This window comes from Crotalus tigris, unplaced genomic scaffold (assembly GCF_016545835.1).
Source record: "Crotalus tigris isolate CLP2741 ecotype Arizona unplaced genomic scaffold, ASM1654583v1 scf7180000024370.6872682, whole genome shotgun sequence".
Taxonomy (NCBI): domain Eukaryota; kingdom Metazoa; phylum Chordata; class Lepidosauria; order Squamata; family Viperidae; genus Crotalus; species Crotalus tigris.
This window is the reverse complement of record NW_024100540.1, coordinates 4,244,356-4,269,540: the sequence shown is the minus strand read 5'-3', so window position 1 is coordinate 4,269,540 and position 25,185 is coordinate 4,244,356. Positions and strand designations below refer to the sequence as shown.

General features: G+C 40.8%; 1 protein-coding gene across 4 annotated transcripts in view; it reads left to right on the top strand.

Moving 5' to 3' along the window:
- The window catches only part of MXRA7 (matrix remodeling associated 7), a 62,038-nt gene that overhangs the window by 18,154 nt on the left and 18,699 nt on the right, over positions 1 to 25,185 (top strand). For all 4 annotated transcript variants that reach the window (XM_039328111.1, XM_039328109.1, XM_039328113.1 and 1 more), the window contains exons 2-3: positions 15,072 to 15,126; positions 24,969 to 25,065. In XM_039328111.1, the coding sequence (XP_039184045.1) occupies positions 15,072 to 15,126; positions 24,969 to 25,065 (152 nt within the window). The remainder of the gene's footprint in view (positions 1 to 15,071; positions 15,127 to 24,968; positions 25,066 to 25,185) is intronic.

Sequence of the window (25,185 nt, the reverse complement as noted above, 5' to 3'; positions counted from 1 at the left end):
GGCATCAGAAGTGCTGAGGGAAAGAGCTCTGTATATGACATGGCTTGTCCTGCCCTCTGACACAGTCAGATATTTCATTACCTATACTGAAATAAAAATGACTGTGGGAAGGAAGTGCTGTGTTGTTCTTCAGCTCAGTCTTGAAATGTTATTTAGCTCAGAGATCCCCAGCCTTTTGGGCACCAGGGACCAGATCCGTGGAGAGAGGTTTTTCCGCGGACTGGAGGGCACATGATTTTGTGTGCTGCCTGCATCCCGCAATTGGAGCTTTGCTTGTTTGTGCGGACCGGTTGCTGGCATGCCACAGCCCGCTACTGGTCCATAGACCGGGGATTGGGGACTCCTGATTTAGCTGGCTTAGTATATCCAAGGAGAGACTTGTTCCTCGCCTTGTTTTTGTCTCTCCTCCCTCTAAGCTTTTTCCAAAATGGAATGATACATGAGACCAGAGAAAGGAAGATATGAAACCAGAAAGCTTTTCATTGATACACTTTCCAATGAATGACACTTTTCATTAACCTAGATCTCTCCAAAGGTTGGATATTTCAATTTCCATCATCTGACTTTGTTAGAATCTGAGATGATGGGAATTATAGACTTAAGTATTTGGGGGTAATGTAGTCAGAGAGAAACATTTTATATAGTTCATAGAATGTGTGAATGAAAATCAAATTTCATTGATTACCTCTGAGGCACTTCTCTTGTTGAACCCATTCTTTTTTCTTACCAATGAAACAATTTGTCTTCCCCTCATGTTGTTCAGTTTGGCATTGCAACATTTTTTTATTTTCTTTTTACCATTTTCCACCTTTCACATTTCAATAGTTCTTTGTAGACTGCAGAGTAACTCTGTGTCTAAGCATTGCTGCTCATTCTGGGTTTGGCTAAGTACCTACAGCTTACTAAGTCATGGTTTGTTTTACTTATGGTTTGCTGAATAAACCACAATTTGCAGAATTCAAGTGTAGCACCGTGGTTGGATTCACAAAATACACTAAACCCAATCCAAACCAGCTGCATTGTGGCCTAGAGCAGGGATGTCAAACTGCTGGCCTGTGGGCCGGATGCGTCACGATGAAACCGCGCCCACCCCGTTGCCGGCAATGGGGAAAAAGCTCCGATACATCATGCGATGTCACATTACATTGCGAGTTTGACATCTCTGGCCTAGAGAGATTGTGTGAATCTGATCCGAACCAAACCAAAGGAGGTTTTTAAATGGCTAAGATCAATGCGACTTTAGATTAATTCATACATAGGACTGTAATATCCAGTGATTGTACAAGGGCAGTTCACTATCTCAAACTTTACAGACAGGTGTCACTTTGCCCCAGGAGGAAATTATGCATGGGTGCATGCTGTATGCATGTGTGAGCTGAGGGAAGTATTCATTAGTTAGCCCTCTGCCTCACCAAGGCTTCCTTTTAAAAAGTGATCTGGAAGATACTGCCTGGCTGTCATTAGCCAAGCCAAGATGTCTAAATGCAGGGCAGCAGGCAGCCTTAGTCCCTCAGAGGCAGAGACCACCTCTGACAGGCACAGCCATGTGGAAAATGAATTGTGCTAGACAACAGCAGTCCCATTTTCCAATAAACTGACATTTTCCCCCTGCAGAGTCAGCTGCCTGCAAACACTCGCCTTGCTTTTCAAGGAGACAAGGTTCTGATTAATGAGCAAAGGAGAGATGTTATTCCAGCTGCTCTGAAGGAGTTTCTTCTTGGGGCAGGCAGGAGTTTTAAGAATCAGAGATATTGGATAGTCCTTTCTTTAATATATCTAAACCTCTGTTATGCTGGGTGGTGGTAGTGATGGTTGCAGAACGTTTGTTTCTAAACATCTTTTCATTCCAAATCAAATAGCCAGCCAGCCTGAAATTTGCATAAAAGGGGGGGATTCCACACAGCCCTTTTTTTTTCACTTGCATTCTAATAGGGAGGAGCTTTGGGAATTATAACTGAGCATTAAACTAGATATGGATTATCAGAGGAAAAAATAAGAGGGAAATGATCAAATAATTCAGCTGAGAGAAGTCCAATTAAGAATTGTGGTATTGTTGGACATGCATATTCCATTTAACAAGAAAATACAGAGCCTATGTGATTTCAGTGAAAATGTACAGATGAATACTTATAAAAGACAGCAAATTCATCTTTCAGCATTGCAGAATTGTTTAGTTTTTCTACAAAAGGTATGGAAGAAGAGAATGCATTTCAGCAATTTTGATAGTGGATAACCAGAATTATGTTCTCTTTCCCAGTACCACTCCAATTCTAGTCAATTATTTTATTTTATTTTTCCTCTTGGCCTTCATGAACGGGATGGTTTTTGTAGGCTCTTGCATACTTCTCAAAAAGATTTTAAAATTTTTAATAGCAAATGGGGCTAAACTCAGTAGCTCACCCTCCCAAATATAAAATGATGAGATCAGGCCACACATCCAGGCTGTTGTAATGCCTTCCTTTGTTAGAGCAGCTAGGATGGATGCCAGATGCCAGCAGTGAGTCCAATTAGAGGGGCCTTAATAAGCTATTGTCCATTCTCTTTTAGGGGCTGGGAACTTTGCAAACCTGGTCCCTGTATACATAGGAAATAATGCTTGATTTCCTCCTAACAGGACATCTCTGGGAAACAAGCCACATGTTCCTGCAGGCATTTTCCAGAATTAACATGACTATATTAGAGATTTAAGGTAGTCTTTTTCAACTAAGTAGTCTTTTAATATCGTTGACTACAATTTCCATCTTGCTGCTAAAGGCAATGGGGTTTGTATCTAATGAAAGTAGTAATAAATGGAACCAAATATCTGACTATTGTGTTTAGCTCGCTTTCCTAAATTAAGTAAACTTCATTCGAAATTAGCATCCCAGAGTCTGCACTGCCAAGTTAACCTCTCTCTCCAAATCCTATCACCTGAAAGCAAGAAATGTAGTTCTTCTAAAGCAGAGTTTTTCAGCCTTGGCAACCTGAAGATGTGTGGACTTCAATTCCCAGAATTCCCCAGCCAGCATGTCCCCGAACTACATATCTTCAAGTTGCCAAGGTCGAGAAACACTGTTCTAAAATATTACACATTTGAATACATTGGGAAAATGCGGACCAGCTTTTATATTAGGAAATAAAGCCAATATTGAAAGGGTTTCAGGGGCTGTGGAAGTGCACTTGGAGTTACAAATAAGCCAGCTGTTACACACTAACCCAGTGATGGTGAACCTTTTAGAGACCGAGTGCCCAAAAACTGGCCCCGCCCCCACTCCACCCTCTGCCCCCCCACCGCCCCACCCCGCCTGCCCGCAGGGCCGCTCCCTGCCTCCAGAGCCCACCACAGATCACCCAGGCAGCCCAGCAGCGCTATGGCAGTCACACCCTCTGTCCACGCCCTGCAGCATCAGCTGTGCACAATGGGGTGTGAGGGCAGAGTCTTGTCTACGCTGCCTGGCTGCCATGTCCTTGGCTGCGCTGCTCCACGTGGGCCACACTCAGGGGCGACTCTCCTTCAGGGGGGCTGCTGGAGAGGAGGGGGTTGCGGGGGGAGGCGAGGCTGGGGCAATGGCACATGTGCCCACAGAGAGGGCTCCAAGTGCCGCCTCTGGCACCCGTGCCATAGGTTCGAGACCACTGCACTAACCCTTTGTTATAAAGGGCACTTTCTGTAATATGTTTCTGCCTTTCTTCCACAATGAAGCTCAAGAAGAAATAGAGGCAGGTCTCATTTATCCACATGCCAATTAAATCCAGCCCTCTTGAGCATTAGCAAGGGGCGCATGATATGTCCTCAAACCAAATTCAGACCCAATTTAGGGTTTTTTATCCTAATGTTAAAACTTCTTTTGAGGCAATTTGTATTAAGAAGCAGTGGCTCACCCAAGACCCCCAGCGATTCCCTTACATCTAAAGTTAACCATTTAAGAGGGATTTGTATAAAGTACTGGTTCATGCAGAACTTTCATCTCAACTTCAAATGACAGCATTTGTTCACAAACCAGTTTTTATGCCTTTGGAGCAGACAGCTTCTCACTCAACTGAGGTTTGCAAGGGGGGGGGGAAATACTGTTTAAATCAGGGGTCTTCAAACTTGGCCCTTTTATGACTTGTCCACAAGTCATAAAAGGGCCAAGTTTGAAGACCTCTGGTTTAAAGCAACCAAACACTGAATTCTGGCAAGATTATGACATGAATATCCTTTCCCAAAGAAAACAAGAATCCTAACCTAAATATTTGACTTTACAAAGTGAAATTGCAGCCCATCCTATAATACTTTACATGTGAACCAAGCTGTATTTTTCTGGGTATAAAATGCAAATATTGCTTGTGGTTCTGCAAAGGCCTTGATGACAAAGAAAAACTATTTGATGAGCAGTAACTAACGTGTTAAAAAGTAATGTGTGATATTGAACTGCTGGCACTCAAGTTATGATCCAAATTGAGCCCAAAATATTTGTTGCTAAGTGAAATGTTTAAGTGAATTTTCTCCCATCTTACAACCTTTCATGCCACAGTTATTAAGTGAATCACTGCAGTTGTTAAGTTAGTAACATGGTTATTAAGTGAATCTGACTTCCCCATTGACTTTGCTTGCCAGAAAGTCACAAAAGTGATTACATGACCCCGGGACACTGCAACCATCATAAATAAGTCAGTTGCCAAGCACCCAAAATTTAATCACGTGACTATGGGGAAATACTGCAATGGTCGTAAGTGTGAAAAATGGTCGTAAGTCCCTTTTTTCAGCACCATTGTAACTTTGAACAGTCACTAAATGAACTGTTGTAAGTCAGGGACTTCCTGGATAAAAGAAACAGATTCTTCAAGAAGAATTAGGTTTATCCATTGATATCTGGAGAAAGCCTTTCTCAGTTAAAAGTAATAAAGGCAAAGAATATTGGTGGGAAATCTTCAAGGCTACATAGTCAGTCCCCAAGCAGCCAGTCTAGGAGTTGAAGGTAGATTCTTTTGGACTCACAATCCTGAATGGTTGAATTCAGCAATTCCTGGTTTCTAAGCTGACATGGAATATATTTATGCTATCAATGCCCAGGTGAAATGATGTTTATCATTAGGCAAATGCAGTTGGAGGTCTGCTGTTAATGAACTAGATTAGAAATGCGTTAAAAACAGCAGACCCAAACAAGCTTGCAAAGCATCTCAAGAGGCTAGGCGAGGCCCAAAAGGCCGTGTCAGCTCCTTTCCTTATTACCACATAGAGAGTTGAGACTAATATAGAAGGGGAAGAAATAGTATACTTACTGGATAACAAAAGAATTTCTCCAGAATTGGTTCTAATTACCCAGCTGGGAATGCTGGCACCTTGATGCAATTGTAGATAATAGTTCCTGGGAGAAATAGTGTTTGTAAAATCTGTTATTTGAGCAAGCAACATTGAAAAGCCCCTCGTTCCTTGATATAACATGACAATGAAATAAGCCTTTATGCACTGTATAGAGAAGGGCAGGAGTGGGGGCTTTCTGACCCACCAAAAACTTTATAAAAGAGACGTGGGCTCAAATAAATCCAGCCCTCTAGCTACTGAGTTACTGAAATGGTGGTGATCAAAGAGTATAAGTCAATGGTATTCCAACCTATTTCCATAGATGGAATACCATCAGCCGGGAACAAGTTGGAAAAAGATCTGATTGTCAAAAAGTTATTGTATAGATATTGGGCCCTGAGACTACAGGACACCTGTGGAAAGAGAGAGCCTTTCGTCACCTGTCACCCCTTCAAGGAATGCCAGGAAACAGATTCTACAATTTTGATTATAATTATACTGTATTAATAATGGATAGGTTATGGTTACATAATTCGGAAACCCTAACAATGTCTTCCCTTCCCTTCCTCTTCTCAATTTAGGTTTTGTAACCATTTCTTCATAATTTCTCCAAGGTCACCTGCCTTGGATTCAAGAATAACAACTTAGGATGGGAGAAATATTTCAAGCTCTATAGGTACTGAGGAAACAGTATGGAGCTTGTCTGGAGCTTGTCAGATAGATTTAGAGATGAAAACATTCTTAAAATACATTTGCTTGCTTGCCTCTTTCTGATGCAAGATCTTGGGCTAGTGTTTAGAAGTAGTTTAGGGAATAAACGTCAGGGTGTCAACTAGTCTGGATGGAGATTTAGAACTAACTGGATCTGCATACATCCTGCAAGACTTTGTGCACAATCTGGGAATTCTCTGGGATTCTGTCCTTATTGGGGAAGCTCAGACAGTGGCAGTGACATTTGCAGGAGGTGGTATTGCTGGGATGATGTTGCTGAATGACAGGAAAATGTGGAGCCATTGCAAAAAGATTTCTCAGTCCTGGGAAAGTAGAAAGCATGAGAAAGAAAAATGCAAAACCACTCCCATTAAAGTAGAACTTTTCACATGCTTTCAAGATTCTAATACCTTAACCACGTTGCTCTACATTCCAGCAGTAGCCTACTATAAAAGGACAAATTCAAGAAGGTGTCCAGTTTTGCAGTTGTTGTCCTGCCCGTTTTTATGTGGGTCACAGCGCACATTATAAAGCGATGTGGCTTTGCTCGTTAGGTTTCAGCCATCATCTCAACTTTTGCTGCTGCAAAAACTTTTGTGCGTGCGCAACTAAGACTATAAATATGAGGCCAGAGCTCTTAATAGTGTCCCCAACTGGTGCGGACAGGCAACTGCTTTTGGGGAGTACAAAGTCTGTTACAGAACTGTAGAAAATGTTTTTAAAGTCATTTTGCCCTCTTAAGATACACTCTATTTTTCTTGGCTGTATGTTGTTGTCACCATTGCTGGTTTCCTATAATGTTTTTGATTGACTTCATAATTAAGTTTTTTTTTTCAGGGGTGTCATGGTAATTATTCCACTTAGGCTGATGTGAAGTCCGGTAACTTGAAGCTTATTCTGGACTTCTTTATCAATGTTAGTTAACACAACAGATTTCCTTAAAACAGCCACTGCAAAAAAAAAAAAAAAAAAAATTAATTCACAATGAAATTGACATATTTGGATTCTTTAAAAAATGAACATGTTGTATTATCTGAAGAATTATGTACAATACTGTTTTTATATTAAAAACTTGACTATTCTTGTTTTCCTTAATATTCTAAGATAATATTTTTATAAGATTAAATAAAACGAGAGTGAGCCTTTTTAAGGCCCTTATTTGTTTTTGAAAAACAAATCCTCAATATCCAATTGATTGATCCTAATTATTTCTTGTATCAGTGAATATAACTGATTAATTTATAGCAATGAGTTTATACCAAAATCTCTCTTCTCACTTCAGTGTGTCTACTCAGGCACAAGGTATGTAACATACCAACTTGCAGATGGCTGTCACTTGAATTCTCCATTTGTTTTGCTGTCTGTGTACATAACAGCATAACAGTCTCGACTTTTTGGCAGGCGGAAGACTTTATCCCTTTTCAAAGGCATACCCAGCCTCAAGCCACCCCCCCCCCAGATTAGCACTGATTATTCCAATAGTCCGAGGAGTTGTTTGCTTTAGCAGCTGTTTCCTTCATTACAACTATGAAGAGTTCAAGAAGTAAGATTTGGTTGAAAGGGAACAGCAAATGATGTCATTGACTTTGTGTGGAGCAGGGCTTTATTTCAGGCTAATTTTTTTCCCCTTTTCCTCTTGCAGTGTCTTGCATCAGGCACGGATAAAAAAGCAGAGCCTTAAATGGCAACGTGTGACACACTTTACAAAGGATAGCCAAGAGTTATTTTCCATCCTGTAGGGATTTTTTTGTTTTAAAAAAAACCTCTTACCAAGCTCAGGGTTTAAATTCCTTTCACACCCCTTCTCTGGGATAAAGAGCTTGCAAAATTCTTCCTCCAATCTATATCTGTATTCAGCATTGCAACTTCATTATACATATATACATACACACACACACACACACACGTGTGTGTGTGTGTGTGTGTGTGTGTGTGAAAACAGCAATGTAGGAGGAAATTTTTATTTCCCTTGTGTCTTTTCCTTCTGCAGTGAATTTAGGGCAGCTTTACCACTTTGCTGCAAAATGGAGCCATGGATCTGTCAGCAATAGGCTGAAGCTTGTCATGGTCACCCTGCTATAAGAACATGATAAAAGCCCTGCTAAATCAGCCCAAATTCCATCGTAATCTACTATTTCTGTTTGATGTCCTTGTAAGCAGGAGGTCCAGATGTAGCCCTGTCTTTCTGAAAATCTGTGAAGTCAGGATTGGAAGGCCAGCTGCCCCCAGTCTAAGTAACATTGAATCTCAAGAGAAATCATCCTCAGTTAAGCTGGTCTTCTCTATATACATCCAATCTGCTTTTAAACTCTTCCAACTTAGAGGCCATCATCATCTTTGGTAGCGATGAATTCCAAGGATAATTAGGTTTTATATGCAGGACCCTCTTCCTCCCCCCTTTGGAATTTACTAACAAGACTCTTTGAATTTGTATATTCTGAGCTTTACTGAATTTTTTTATACTCTCCAACATAACTGGTTTATTGCAGTTGAACCTGAAACATAATTAAAGCCTTTGTAAGGAAATCTGGTTTGACTTAGCACTTATTTTAGGTTGAATTGACTGAACTAAGAGTGAAGAGGTGATAGGTGGATTAAAACACTTTTAGAAAACATAATCCTTTACAGAAGTAGATAACTACTCAAATAGGCTCAGCTGGGAGTTCTGCAGCAATATCTATGATGGGTTGCAAAACAGGCACAGGAAGAAATTATAAAGCAGATGACTCAGGCTTCCAATATGAATGTTGCTAAGATTAATCCACAAAGAGAAGCTTAACAATTTGGCTACTGCTGTGTTGGCATCCATTTGGGAACCGGCTGGAACAAATATGGTCAAAAAGGTTTTACAGGGGTTCAGTTTAGTTAGTGAACTCAAATTCTTATTATTATTATACCCAGACAACTTAACTAACTCATGGTTAGTTCAGCTAGCCCAAACATTTTCTTTTTTAAAAGCTTCATAATTTATCAAAATTAATAAGACCATTAGTTATACATTTATAATAAAGCGAGGGATATTCAATATACCATTAATAGCAACATCTGGGATTTCTAGATCTATTACCTAGGTCAGTGGTTCTCAACCTGTGGGTTGGGACCCCATTTGGGGTCGAACGACCATTTCACGGTGGTCGCCAAACAATGCTGTCCGCCATTTTCCCCCCTTTTCCTTAGTTGTGCTACTCTACAGGTCGGCAACCTGCGGCTCCGGAGCCGTATGCGGCTCTTTGAGCCTTCCCCTGTGGCTCCCAGCCTACTCTGCCTTTGCAGAGAGAGACAGAGAGAGGCAATTGCGTTTCCCTGCTTCTCTCTCTCTCCCTCCCTCCCTCTGTGTGTGTGTGTGTGTGTAAAAGAGAGTGCACTCACAGTGTTCTCCGAGGAGCTGAAAAGCTTACTGGGCGGAGCTCCTCCCTTTGCTGTGTCTCTGCAGGAAGCAGGAAGGGCAGGAGAGAGCTAGCTAGCCCAGCTAGGCTGACTCAGGAATTCTGGGAGTTGAAGTCCATGAGTCATAAAAGAGACGAGGTTGCCTACCCCTGAGCTTATTGGACAACAGCTTGAAGCTTGCCAGGTGAGCAGCAGATAGGAGGGGGGGGAGAAAGAGAGAGAGAGAGAGGGAGAGGGAGGGAGGGAGGGAGAGAGAGAGAGGAAAGAGAGAGAGAAAGAAAGAGAGTGGGGGAAGAGGAGTGGCAGACCAAGGGCAGATAGAGAGGGAGGGAGAGAGACCCTTTTGACATCTAAAATGAAGATAACACTGCATATATCCTTTTTTTACCTGTGTGTGTATGTCATTTTATTCTCTTAAAGCATTCTCTTGGTGATCATTGTTTTAATAGTATGGATATTCCCAAGAGTCATATTTTTACTTTTATTTTTAATGTGTATATATACATATACATACACACACACACACACAAACACACACACACACACCTATAATAAAGGTAAAAAAGCATATATGCAGTGTTATCTTCATTTTAGATATCAAAAGGGTTTTGTGGCTCCCGGTGTTTTGTTTTTGGTGGGAAACGGGTCCAAGTGGCTTTTTAAGTGTTTTGGGTTGCCTACCCCTGTGCTACTCCCTTTTATTCTATTGGCTTTTGAAAGCCAATAGAATAGACTCTCTTGAATAGAGCCTAATTCTATTGGCTTTCAAAAGCCAATAGGAATTGTCCAGGCTGTCTCTGCCCTGCTGAGCCCGCCAAAAGTCCCATTCTGCAAGTAGTCCTCGACTTACGACCAGTTGAGTAGTCCTCGACTTACGACCGGTTGGGGGTCACGGCATCAAAAAGGTTGAGAACCACTGACCTAGGTACTCTTTTATTCTTTGGATATTGAGTTTTTATTCTTTGTAAGCTGCCTAGAAGTCACTGAAGGTGAGTGGGTGGTCATATAAACCATATAAATTCAATAAATAAAAAATAGGTATGCATAATAACAAGAACCCATCTGAAACTTCTCCCCTGGTAATTTTCATTCTAGCTCAGGAATAGCCTGGGTGACTTACATGCAAAAAAGCCCACTGTCAATCACTGCCACCTCCAGGTAAGGATGGAAAGGCTGTAGCCTTGAACTAGAGAGATTGTGACAGAATTGAGCTCAACTCAGTACAAAGCAACCCACATTTCCCAATGTGGAGCCTCTCCCCAATTATTGCTCCCAGGAAAGGCACTGACTGTAGTGAGGAGAAATCATAGGAGTTGTAATGCACGTCTTCTGAACAAAGGCAGCTAGGGGAGGGTTACACTTTGTTTCCCCCAAATAGGGCTTCATAAGAAGTGAATGAAGAAGCAAAAAGAGTTTCTGTTTTTGAAAATGTTGATTAAAATAGATACGTGTACAGTATATAGGTAGTAATGATGCTGGATTTGGTGAGTTGGGGAGCATTGAATGCTGATTTCTGAGCTGGGGAGAAACAGATCCCTGGTTTTTATTAAACCACTTTCTAAATTCCCAAGACATTTGATGCAAAGAATATGTCTGTTTTGTCGCATCTTGATAACAGCAGGGCCCTTCCCTTCTGCTTTTAGTTTCTTTTTCATCTTGATTTTGTCCTCTTAACTGGAAGTGACAGTCTCCTCTGGTGGCCCTCACTGTGGACGCCCTCCTGTACAAATATAGGAACTGCTGGAAGCTGTCAGGCCCCACTGAACCCAACCAGGGAAATTCAAGGTGTTGGGAAAGAAGCAGGCCCACCCGTCATCTGGAATCTGAGTGACTGCTCCTCTTTTTTCCAGGGTCACAGAAAAAATGAGTACAACTTGCTGCCTTATTATTTTGCTATGTGGCACTTAGGTACCAATGAAAAAGTGAATCCGTATGTGTGCATACATGCCCCTACCTATGTGTTTTGTGTTAAGTATTAAAAAAATGAATAGATTGGGCTGCTGAGATACTCTAATTGTAAACTTGGAGCCATTTGCAAGTAGACCTTGAATTAAAATGGTTGAAGCATTTCCTAAAGAATCCTGTGATATCTAGTTTCCGTCTCTTACTTATATAGTTCTCTTTTTTTTTTTAGAGATCACTATGAAGAGACAGTCTTGTCATCTTAAGAAAGATATGAAGCTCTGTCCAGCTCAAAAATTATTCTGAGAGCTGGTGTTGCCCCTATAGCTCTGGGGCATATCTAGAGTAATATATTAAACAAGGAAAGGGAAACAGATCATTTCTCCTTTTTCTTTCACTTCAGCATCAGCTTGGAAGGCTCATATTGTTTTCCTTTCTCCCTTATTTATTTCTTCAAACCACCCAATCATTGAGGGACTTTTGTGCCTTTATTTGCTTGTTCTGATAGCCAAAGATTTCAAACGGGTTTGGAAATACCTAAGACAGCGATGGGTGAAGCTTTTGACTTGATGTGCCAACAATTCAGAAAATGCCTAACTTGACTCTGCTGGTATGTCTCACATACACACACTGCCAAACAAAAGAGGAACGATTCTTTACATATTTATTTTAAAAAGTACAGTCCAATCAATGTGTGTGATCCCCCAGGACCTACCATGTGCCACTTTTCTTCAGGCGGTGTCCTCTTTCTGTTGACAGGCCTCTGAGGCCTACCCAAGGTTCCTCTGGGTTGCCCAAGAACTTTGGAGAATGCTCTTCTATGGCCTCCGTAGCCTTCAAACACCCCATGAAAGAAAACATGCTTTTAATTGACATTACATCAATTAAAACCAGGATCCATGAATACTGGCTAGCAGTCAAACGCCACGATCCCAAATCCTTACTCTAACCACACCGACACCAAACAACACCAATTTGATTGGAGCAACACTAAAATCATCGGCCACGCTACCACCCGCCACACTCGTGAGTTTATCGAAGTCTGTCACTCCACAAGCAATTCCCTCAACAGACACATTGACCTACAACCAGCCTATGAACCCCCTCAGAATCCAAATCAACTGCACGGCCAGCCAGAGTCAGCTCCAACCCAGGCAAGCCCCCTCTCCCCCCTCAGCAGTTCACCTTCCAATGGCCCTAACCTGAAGTAACCTCCCCATCACAAGACCCATCAAAAGCCTCTCTCTGATGACTCACATCTGACCCATCACAAGACCCTCACTTGACACACCCACACCTAACGCTCTTATACACAGAAGAGCACTGACACTTGCATCCCCTAAATGCCGCTGAAGTTGTTAGCCTGGTAACGAAATGTTCGGAGACCAACCCACAAGCTCGGAGGACAAACCTTCACCCTCAAACTCTATTCTTGCATGATTTTTGGGTGCTCCGTACTCTTTGTGCAGCCCTCTTGTACGAGTTCCAGAGGGTTTGAATGCCGTGTGAGAACACACCCCATTCTCACACAGCCTCCCCAGCCTCCAAAAATCACTCGAAAAAGGGCATGCTTTCAAGAAGAGTTGTTTGGTGCTAGTAAATCTGGTGTGTCACCCAAAACAGTGCGGCATGTCATCTTTGATGTGTGTGTCATAGGTTCACCATCACTCATCTAGGAGAGGGGAAGAGATGCTTCATAATAGAATCCCAGCTATTCAGAGGATGGTGGAAGACAATTTGATGCCACGAGGGAGCCATTGCTCCATTCCAAAATGTCAGAGAAGAATCTTTCCCTGCAGTTATTAAACCAATCTCCATCTTCAGCATGTAATCTTCATTTGACCCAACCCTAATTATGGCCCTTGCCTTCATAACTGTCTTGCGTAATGTGAAATAATTATCTGTGTAATGTGAAATAACCAGAATAACTAAAAATAAGGCAGGGAATTTTTAAAAAAAAAATCAATGTAATTGTGAATTGCAGCATAAATACAAAATTGCAAAGTGCCTCAGTTTCCAGGGTGTTCAAAAGCTGATTTTCTTTCCCCCGCTTTCATTCTTTTTGAAGTTATTAATCATGCCCATAGAATTTTAAAGCATATTTTTTTTAGGTTGCATAAATAAACAACTAGTGAAGATAGTTTAGAGCCAAGCAAATCCAACCAATGGAGTAGTTTTAGTGGGCATTAAGTATTATTGATTGCCCCATTTGCTGGCTGGCTCCAGCTCTGGGAGGTTTGGACCCAAACAGCTGGAGGGGGACAGATTGGAGAAGCTTAATCAGATTATTATCGTTTGCTTACCATTCTTCCATGGAATTCCAAAAATAACCCAGGGGCTATCTGGGTTGTTTTGTTGCCAGAACTGACCAGATTGTGACCAGCTTCCTTTAGTCTCCATATCATGAATTTTGGACCCCAGCCTGGTTCTAATGCACTGCCTTATGCACTAGTAGCATGTCAGTGTAGACAGACAGGGAAGTTCTTCTAGATAGTTTATGCTCACGAGCACCTGAGTGTTCACAATGCTACCTTGGTCTCCCCCTGCAAATGATTGTTATTGTTGAGGGGGGGAAATAGAAGTAATCCTAAATTCCTGAAGCATGTGAGTACAGTATATGTATGGGGAGGGGGGATGTATATACATTTAAATGGAAAAGCCTGGTCAAAACAACCCAGAGTAGAAAAGGTGGGACTAAGAATCGAAGAGCAAAGGTTGATACATGTATTATATAATAACAGCAGATGGGAAGCAGGACAATTTGAGAAAGAAAAAGAATGTATATGTCAGCCAGCAAGGGTGTGAAAATACGGCAGAATTAAATATTTACCCTTAGAGTCCTCTTCTTTTAAAAAAATATGTTCAAAAGAAGCATAAATTCAGAAGAAGCATAAATAGACATTACAGCTGTCCGCTTCTCTTGTCCACAAGAACATCTGGGGGGAAATGTAGGCAAATTCAGAGTTTCTTTAAACAAGAGTTATTTATTGTGGGATCCTTTCTTGAGTTCCAACTTAAAATTTCCATAATTTCGGGTGATGATAATAATAATGATAATGATAAAGTTGGAAGAGGCTTTGGAGGTCATCTAGTCCAACTCCCTGCTCAGGCAGGCAACCCTATACCATTTTGGACAAATGGCTATCCAGTTTCTTCTTAAAAACTTCCAGTGTTGGCACATTCACCGCTTCTGGAGGCAGGTTGTTCCACTGGTTAATTGTTCTAACTGTCAGGAAGTTTCTCCTTAGTTCTAGGTTGCTTCTCTCTTTGGTTAGTTTCCACCCGTTGCTTCTTGTCCTGCCTTCAGGTGCTCTGGAAAATAGCTTGACTCCCTCTTCTTTGTGGCAGCCCCTGAGATATTGGAACACTGCCTTCATTAAATTAGACATACTCAATTCCAGCAACCGTTCCTTATATGTTTTAACCTCCAGTCCCCTAATCATCTTTGTTGCTCTTCTCTGTACTCTTTCTAGAGTCTCAACATCTTTTTTACATCACGGTGACCAAAACTGGATGCAGTATTCCAAGTGTGACCTTACCAAGGCATTGTAAAGTGGTATTAATATTTCACATGATCTTGATTCTATCCCTCTGTTAATGCAGCTCAGCACTGTGTTGGCCTTTTTGGTAGCTGCAGCACATTGCTGGCTCATATTTAAGTGATTGTCCACTAGGACTCCGAGATCTCTCTCACAGTTACTACTATTGAGCAAGGTACCCCCATGATGTTCTAAATGGATTGGATTGGTTTGCAGGGAGGTTTTCTTCCCAATAGCTAAGCAATAGTTTAATGTTTCTCTTTCAGGAGGAAGATCAAGAATCAGAAAATGAGAAGCTAGTGGTAAAGGAACCTGAAGATGGTAAGTTTTGGTTTTTGTAATATCTAGAATGTTGTCAGACATGGGAGATGACAATTAACACAAATAAGCACAGTCCACAATTAGAAAGACCTTAACAAGATCACAGTCCAGGATCATTATCCACTTCCTCTAATATTGAATCTACTAAATACATTGCAGAAGACTTGCATGTTTACAAAACCGGATCTCATGAATTCATATAACAATTCTATGCATTCCTTAATTGTTATCAGTGCCCTTTCTAAGAATGTATGGGAGACACCCAAGGTAAGCCCTGATATTTAAGTGTTATTAATGAAGATTGGAAGAAAAAAAGAGCCATTTTTTGTCATTCCTTAATCCACCCATTCATTTAGAGAATGCATGATGGGAAAAAAACCTAGAAAAACAACCTTCATATTTGGACTTGAATTATGTAGCATGAACTTAAGAGCGGATACATTCTCAATTTTAAGAAGAATGCAACACTAGTATAGACTTTTTCTCGAAGGAAGTGTTAAAGTGCTTCCTCCATTCCTTAATCTGGTGAAAGATTAAGTCATGCTTGCATAAATTACAAAGTCTTCATGCTGATTCCAACCCTGCCTCAATGATAAGACCAGTTAGTGATGTTCTCCTTACACTAGGGGTCTTCAAACTTGGCCCTTTTATGACTTGTGGACTTCAACTCCCAGAATTCCTCAGTCAGGCACACTGGCTAAGGAATTCTGGGAGTTGAAGTCCACAAGTCATAAAAGGGCCAAGTTTGAAGACCCCTGCCTTATACTTTTACTGTGGAACAAATGAAGGAAATAGCTTCACTTTTCCGTCAACTGATTGTTACAGGTGGTAGAAGAACATCCATCAATCGCTCTCAAATTCCTAGAATGTGGCTGAGATGGGAGAAGGCAGGTTTTGGCTGAGGACTAAAATAGTAGATTTGGCCAACTGATAATTTGTTCTGTTTCCTCTCATGCTTGGAGGGGATTGTATTAAGAGGGAGCCAAGATAGTAACTGATATCATTTGATGGTTTGGCTTCTTTCAAACATAGGTTTAACGCTACTCTGTAGTGGAATGGAGTCACAGGAAGGAGGGACTGTTCTCAGAGGGCAAAGAGACAGTGAAGCTTAGAATGCCTGGTAGACAGCAAGAGGGCAAAGGCAGGCCTTCCCTAACAATTCACATAGTCAGACCCATGAGTGGCAGAGTCAATGCAGTTAGAGGCAGTTAAGAGAGCAGTTTTCTTCAAGAAGAGGCAGAGGTAACAGGATCAAGATCCTTATTTTAATGTGGAGGTCAAAGGGTGCTCAGGTCAGAGGATGCTCAGCCAGAGACCTATAGGGAGGAAATAGGGCCTCTGGTCAAGATGCCAAGAAATGCTTGTTTGCTCCAGCACTCTCCCTCACAAGAGCTTGCAGGAGGGGCCATCCAACAACTAAGAAGGGCTCAAATATAAGGTAATCAATATGCATTTTCATTACCCCCTCATCACGTTATTCTTAGCATCAGGGCTTGAGGAACTGCTGGAGGCTCTTATTGATTAAGGAGCAACCACAAACTTTATATATCTAGAATCTTTAAGGAGATTGTAGCTGCCTATAGTGGATTTGCCAAGATTCATGGAAGTTGAGACTATAGTTGGACAATCATTATGGGAGGGTCCCATCAAGCAGTCTACAGTTCGCTTATTGGTAACTGTTGGGGAGCACAAAGAGCTTTTACCTCTTCACATCACACAAAATTCACAATTTCAGTTGTATTGGGATCAATGTGGCTAAGGCTTCATAACCCTTCAGTGGATTGAGAGAAGGGAACCTTCTCCTTTCCCTCTCCAGATTGCCAACATCATAGAGTGCAAACAATAAGGATTCCCACCTTATTAGACTCTAAGCAGGGAGTCTACAGTTGCCAGCCAACTAGGCTGATTTTGCAGGTGTATTTGGAGAAGAGGAAGCCTCAGCTCTTCCATTGCATAGAGACTGTGATTGTATTATTGATTTGAATCCAAGGGCAAAGATCCCAGCTAAGAGGCAGCATCCAATGTCAACCAAGGAGTTAGCGATGTTGTAACAGTATATAGATATTAATCTGAAGAAGGGTTTATTAGGCCAATAAAATCATGATCTTCTACACCTATCTTTTTCATTCCTAAGAAGCAGCCAGATTCACAAGCAACTGGGGCTCAAAGCCCAGAAGGGGAAGATCCCACGTGCACAGTCCATGATTACCTCAACAAGATCACAGTCCAGGATCATTATCCACTTCCTCTAATATTGAATCTACTAGATAAGTTGCAGAAGGCTCGCATATTTACAAAGCTGGATCTCAGGAATACATATAACAGTTCTGTGCATTCCTTAATTGTTATGACTTCTTTCTAAGCATTTTATGGGAGACACCCAAGATTTTTACCTACAACCTCCCGACAAGGGTCAGTTCCTAGCGCAATGAATTTCTTTCAAGAACAACAGGCAGCGCAAGCACTATTGAAGCAGCAAGCTGACTGAAACAAATTGAGCTTAGAAGAGGTCAATGGATTCACGTAAGAAGGATGGACTGCCAATTTCAGAGGGAGACAGTGTGTGGCTTTCAACTAGTTCTGCTTTTTGATGAACAGAATCGGTTGACCAAAAAGGATATGAGAAGGATCCTCTTTCTACCTAAGCTGCCACTATTTTATGAGAAAGAGGAAACATAAAAGTGCACATATAATTCTAAAATTATTGTAGAAATTAGTAGAAAGAATGAAGAATGACGAGAAATCAGGCACAGTATAAATATTTCATTTAGCTGATGAAGAGTGAAGTGAAATCTCCATGGTTGGAGCAGATATCTCAGCGTCACCCCAGATGTGTGAGAAAGATTCGGGGATGTCTTACCGCTAGTTATGAAAATAACAGTCTCAATTTAGCCCATTGGAGAGGGGAAGAAATGTTATGTTTCAAATAGTCCCCAAACACAAGGATATTGTATGCCTAGCATAGGAGCCTTCACCTTGACACCATATCGACTTTATGAAGCCTCTGTACCTTAAGCATTAGGCTTCTGGTTGCCAACTATAGATGGAAAGGAGAACAAAATGTTCACAGATCCCTAATTTTAAATTCCCCCTGAAAGAAAGAGGAAAGGATACATAAGTATACCCATAGAATGCCAAAGGTCACAACTTTTGAATAAGACAGCAAAGGGCAAGGAATAAGGAACTATAAATGAAAAGAGGAAGAGAAAGATAGAGGCTCATAACAAAAATGGCGGGACACTGTCCTGGAAACAGGAGTCAATTTATAAAGCATAGTCACAAAACTGCCCCAGTTTGATCTATGATCTCTCAGTTAGAAGATTGGGCAGATACAGTTTCGTAAGGAGAGCCAGAGGTGATGCATACAGCCATGTTCATCAGTAAAGGAATCATATATCATGCACTTATGACCAGGGGTGTTCAACAAAAGGATGAGAGAGTTCCTCCTCAGTCTGCTGTACTCAGAAGCCTGCCAGATGGGCAATCAAACCCACTTCTATGTTGTATACACATCATATTTGAAGCAATAACCTAATTTAAGAATTCAGGGCCAGTTGTGTGTGATACCCAGTGTGCTACATTCTACCTGTTGCAGCCATCACCAGATGAGTGGGGCAATTCTCTTATTCTGCTGGACCTGACCTGTAAGCTTCATGCTATGAACCAAAAGTCCTCAGTGCAAGCCAATCATTTGAAACAGATTTCTAACCCCTAACTGGAAAGATTGATAAATTATTATATTGTAAATGTGGAGGGAGGGGTTCCCCCAGAAAGAGGTGGAAGAATACAGATAGGAACTATACTTCCTTGTCCCACTTCCTGCAATATTTTAAGGCTGTAAACATACTGGCTCAGGCAGATTACAGTTCTAACGCTTCTAAATGGTCCTTCATCCACATCCCGTCATATCTATTCTCTGTTTTATAGAGGAGGAGGAACACAGGCTACGCTTCAGTTCACATAGCAAGACCATCTTACAGGGAAGAAAAAATGGCCATATTGCTCACTGACCATCTTCATCTATCTTAATTCTCATTCTGATACCCAGGAGCAAAGTAATATTTCTCATTTCCAAGCCAGGAAAGTGTTCATATGTAGCAAGAAAAAGTGCAAGATCATTTTTCTAAATAAGATAAAAGCATCCATATATGGCATTTGGAAGAAATCAGTTGCTTATCTTGTGGCCCAGAATTGTTTCCATGGGCTAATTCCAGGGTTTTCAGCAAAGGCATTTCTATTGTTTGCTATGAGATCCAGCCTTTCTAATAACTTGGCAAATATAACAGGATATTCAGCCATGCATGCAAAATATTCGCTCTGCTACTGAGCCACATTCCTTTCCCCAGAAAAACCACACTTACTAAATTATACCTTTTCAACCTTTAATTTAGAAAAAAAATGAGTCAGAACTCAGTAGTTCAGCAGATTCCTGGTAGATTCCAGAATTGAGGAGGCTGATTGTCTAGAGACCAGGGATAGACAACCGTGGCTCTTTTATGACTCATGGATTTCAACTCCCAGGCTGGCTCAGGAATTCTGGGAGTTGAAGTCCACGAGTCATAAAAGAGCCAAGGTTGCCCACCCCTGGCCTCTAGAGATCCCTGGCCTGCAGATGTGAGAATTGCAATTTCCCAAAATTTACACTTCTGTGGAATTGCTGCTATTTTTTGAGCCTGATTATTTGCTTGCAGATATTTTATTACCTGTCTAGGTAACAACATCAGTGCAAGTGAGTGCAGGCTTTGATCCCTATTTATATGCAGTAGCTTGCCCTGCCAGTGTTGCTAGGGTATTTATTAGCGTATTGTTTTCTACTTGATTGTTTGTCTGATGTTAATCCCTTACAAGGAACACCAGAAAAAGGTAACAGACTACCTATGCAAAATCTTCCAACAAAATCGATATTCCTGCAACTTTCAAAAATGCCTGACCACTCAACCCACTACAGTACAATCAATGCAAGCTATGAAAAAGTTAACACTGACATAAATCAAAAACATCTCAGAAACAACCAGCAGACTGTTACAAACCCATGGCATCACCATAGCACTCAAATCAACTAAAGCCCTCTAAAACATCTTAAGTAAACCAGAAGATCCAGTAGTCCCAAAAAGAAAGCAAACAAGAGTGATCTATAACATACAGTGTAAAGACTATAATAGCCTCTAAGTCAGTGGTTCTCAACCTTTTTAATGCTGCAACCCCCAATCGGTCATAAGTCGAGGACTAAACCAGTCGTAAGTCGAGGACTACCCAACCGGTCGTAAGTCGAGGACTTTCCCTGCCCAGGAGCGCCGTGCATGCGTGGTGCTGCCCCCTGCGCCGGCTGAGGCGTAGCTGGCAAGCGGCAGAGACAGAGCAAGCCGACCACTGGCTGGGCCACCAGCTGGCCCAGCCCAAGGGAGGTAAGGCACCCGCCGGAAAAGGGGAAAAAAATGGTGGACAGCCTTGCTTGGCGACCCCCGTGAAATGGTCGATCGACCCCAAATGGGGTCACGACCCATAGGTTGAGAACCGCTGCTCTAAGTAGAACAGATAAGCAGGAGACTAGCAGAAGGCATCCATGAAATCATCTAAAATTCAGAAGACGTTAATCTCACAACACTGGACAAATTCAACCATGCTTTCAATTGGGAAACTGACATCTTACTGACAAGCTAAATCCAGTACTGTTAGGGAATTCTTGGAAGCTTGGCTTCAAACAAATCAGCCATCAGTAGAAATATAGAGATAAACCACATTCACACAGCATTCAAAAGAATCAATTAAAAAAGCTTTAGCAGCCAACACCCAGATACTGTAAGCAAGGATTTAACACCAGACAAACAATTAAACAATATCCTAATCAAGGAACTATCAAGGAGAAAACCACACATCCCACCTACACAAGTTAGGCAAGCTACAGTACATAAACAGGGAACAAACTCCACATCCACCCCTGCTGATGAAGTTACCTAGCTGGGTAAGGAAATGTCTGCAAGCAAACAATCAAGCTCAAAGAACACCAAGGATTCCCAAGTTCAACCCTAAGCTCAAATACTCTCTTCTGTTACCACTTCTACATAGTGTTTAGCAAGATGTGATTCCAAAGACTACAGTTGGAACTGATTACTTGAGGTGCAATGAATTGCTAAATGAAAAGGAAACAAAGAACATCTAATTTTGATTATCAGAGCTCAGCATTAGATAATTTATCCAATTCAAAGGATAAATGAAGTGATATTGATGGTGTGAAGTAGTGGAGGGAACAGGTGTTCAGGGGCTTTGTTTTCTGGACATCCTATCAAATCTTTGGACTCTACCCTTATAGCTGTATCAGCTGATGTATTCCCCAAGTGAGGAGTTACATAATTCAGACACGTTCAAAGGTGAGACAAGGAAAGTGAGGTCTTTAGCTGTCACATGGATTTTAAAAGGTGAGATAGCAAATGTTGTTTCCTTAATTCATTTTATGTCTATTTCTGCAGGAGCCACAATAGTAAGCATCTGTTTTAAATGAATCTGTCTATTATTTTTGCCTTTAAAGTATGTGGCCTGATTTTTCTTTTTTTAATTTGTTAGTTTTAATTTTTAAAATGGGAATGAAGCCTTTTTTTGTTTTTTTTTAGAAAATCACAGCTATAGCTACATACTTAATTGTATTTAAATTATAGAACAGTCTGCATCAGTGCTGTTCATTTAATTGGGCTTACTTCTGAGTAACTAGGCATAATAGCATAAGGTGCAATGAGTAAAAAGTCTTTCAACTGAAGCTCTTTATTGAAAAAATGGCTGCAAGGAAATGATCTTTGAAAGAATGATGTATCTTCTTGCAGGCTTTTAATGAATGGAGGGTAGGTATGTCTTTAAAAATGTCTCTTTCCAGATGCTTTGTTTAAAGTAGGTCATTTCACTCCCATTACACATACACCAAGTCCAGACTTTGTAATGAGGTTCTGAAACTTAGATGGAGGCAAGACCTGAATGCATATTTCCCTTTCCTTCACCAGCTCTGAAGAGCACATCAAATAAACTTAGTAAAATGTATGCCCTTGAAGGATAATTTCAGCTTTGCACAAAATGTAGAAGGGGGATTGTGATGTTAATAGATGGGAGCTTTCATATTATATTAAAAGAGAAAGAGAATCATGGAGTTAAATTAGAAACAGGCTTTGCAAGAGGCCTATAACCTATTCAATACATTTAAAAGGGTATGGAGCAATTTAAATTGTTTCCATGTTGACTGATTGCTCTACAAGTGGATTGTATTTTAATTTTGTGTTAAAATTAGTTGCTGGGATGACAGATGGAAAACGATCAGCACTTTGATACAGCTACTGCCCTCATTCATCTGAGTCCTAGAGACATGATTCTTCCCCAGCCCAAATCAGATACAGTTGAATTCCATCTGACATTTTAGTATCCATTTCATTTGTATCAGCCTTCCTCAACTGGTGCTTTCAAGGTGTATTAGACTGCAGCTCCTGTAAGTCAAAGTCAAAATGCCTCCATTCGTAGTAATTGTACTATGTATGGGCTGCAAAGGTTTCAATAACTATACTATGACACCAAAGCAATAGTCAATTGTATCTGCACCCATTTAGTGGTCATCTAGATTTTTGCAACCTAATTATGATGTGCCTACTTCACAACTCAAAACAAACCATAATCTCCTTTGTTCTGTTTTGCCTTTACCACATTGTATAAAATCCAGCCATTGTATTTTATATATTCTAGCTTAGTACATTGTAAGAACTCAATAATGGCTTATTCAAATAATGGATAAGTATGCCATATTCATAGTTCATTCTGCCAGGAGATACAATTTAGATCTTGGAATATAGTTTCTATTTCTAAGGCTTATAGACGCCTAGAACTTCCATTTCATGTGTAGTTAATGGGACTCCATGGCTGCTTCTTTTTGTCTTTTTATGAATCCTCTTTAGATTCCATCCAACATGATTTTCTCAAACCTCTTCAAACCTTTTTTTTAAATTTCTTTGTTTTACAATTCAGTACTCGTTCATTTTGTAAGATCCAATCTGGATCAGTTGGGTTGGGACATGTATATTTGCCCTTGTTCATTTTCTCTATGGCTAAATCACCATCTTCGTTCAGTAGTCCTTCAGTTCTAAAGGCCACAAAAAAAGAGGCTAAGAAATTATTGGTTGTCCTGTTCTATGTCCTAAACTCAAATTAACAAACAATTGCTTTGTTCACACAATAGGGTATTTGTATGTACTTGCCCATTTGTATGGGCTATAATACTCTAATAAATCTGCAGTAAAGTTTGTTTTTAAGGACAGGTGTACATTATGTTTCAGTTCTATTCTAAGCTTGAATCAAATTGTTACCGTTTCACTAGATGTGTTCTGACTAACCATTATTTTAAAAGTTATTTTAAGATTGGAACCCTTCCCATGAGATTGGAACAGCCTGTTTTGTACAATGAAGCAGCTCAAAGTTTGAATGTTTTATACACTCCTATTTTCAAGATACCACAAACTTATTGTTGCTATTTCTGCAGGATTCTTAAACAAAGCTACCATTTAGAAATTCAAACAATGTAGAACAGTGATATTAAAATAATTGTGGAAGCCATTTGCAGATGATAAAAAAATCCAAGTCAATTCAGTACTGAGGCCTAAATGAATCAATGGGAATTACTCACACTGTATTATTTACAGCCTAAAACTCTACTATAAAGAGGCATATTAAAGGACTTTACGTGATACCTAAAATAAATCAAACTGTACAAAATCATGCTAGGAGAATCAGAAACTTTGTAAATCAGTGTTTCTCAACCTTGACAATTTTAAGGCATGTGGACTTCAACTCCCAGAATTCCACAGCCAGCATCGCTGGCTGTGGAATTCTGGGAGTTGAAGTCCACATGCCTTAAAATTGTCAAGGTTGAGAAACACTGTTGTAAATGGTCAGTTATAAACCCTAAACCTATTCTGAGAATCTGGGCTGAAATGGTACAGAGCTTTGCAGATGACTGGACTTGATTAATTAGAACATAGATCATACAATAATAGAGTTGGAAGGGACCTTGGGGGTATTCTAGTTCAACCTCCTGCTTGAACAGGAGACCCTATGCCGTCTCAGATGAATGATTGTCCAGTTTCTCTTTAAAAGCCTCCAGTGATGGAGCACCCACAATCTCTGAAGGCAAGTTGTTCCATTGGTTGATTGCTCTCACCTTTAGAAAATTTCTCCTTAATTCTAGATCAGTGATGGCGAACCTTTTCGAGATCAAGTGCCCAAACTGCAACCCAAAGCCCACTTATGCATTGTCGGGTGCCGGGTGGGTGTGGCCCATTGGCTGGGCCTGGCTGCAGTGGTAACGGCAAACTGGGTGGGACTAAAAAGTTCAATCAATCAATTCCAACTTTGCAAGATTTTTTTTCCCGCAAGAAGTTGAAATTGATTGATTGAACCTTTTTTTTTTTTTTTGCACACGGCCGTGGAGGCCTAAAGCAAAAACGTTTTATAAAACCCAGCTGAAGTCCTAGGACTGGGGTGACGGTGTGCGTGCCCACAGAGAGGGCTCTGAGTGCCACCTGTGGCACCCGTGCCATAGGTTCGCCACCACTGTTCTAGATTGCTTCTCTTCTTGAGTAATTTCCATCCATTGTTTCTCATCTTGCCTTTTGGTGCTTTATACAACAAAATATAGGAGTGGAGTTCTTGTTCCCACTTGATCAGCCATTCCATGTCTTCTCACCCCTTTCCCTCCCAACAATTAATTTTTCATGGCACTTGAACATGCCCAATGTTAGCTTTTTAATTTTTTTAAGGTATATTTCATTGGACTTTACCACAGCAAATAGCCTTTCTCTACTTTCGTTCTCTTGTAGCAGATGAAAAGTTCCCCTTTAAATATAGTCCTGGCAAACTGAGAGGAAACCAGTATAAAACAATGATGACCAAAGACGAACTTGAAGAGGAACAAAGGTAAGTTGGATTTTCTTTAAATTCAACAGAATCACTCAAGATTCTGACCCCTCTTGTTTCCTCTAAGTTGCAGTGTCATATCAAGTATAATTGGTCTTAGGTTTTTTTTAGCTTTCCCTG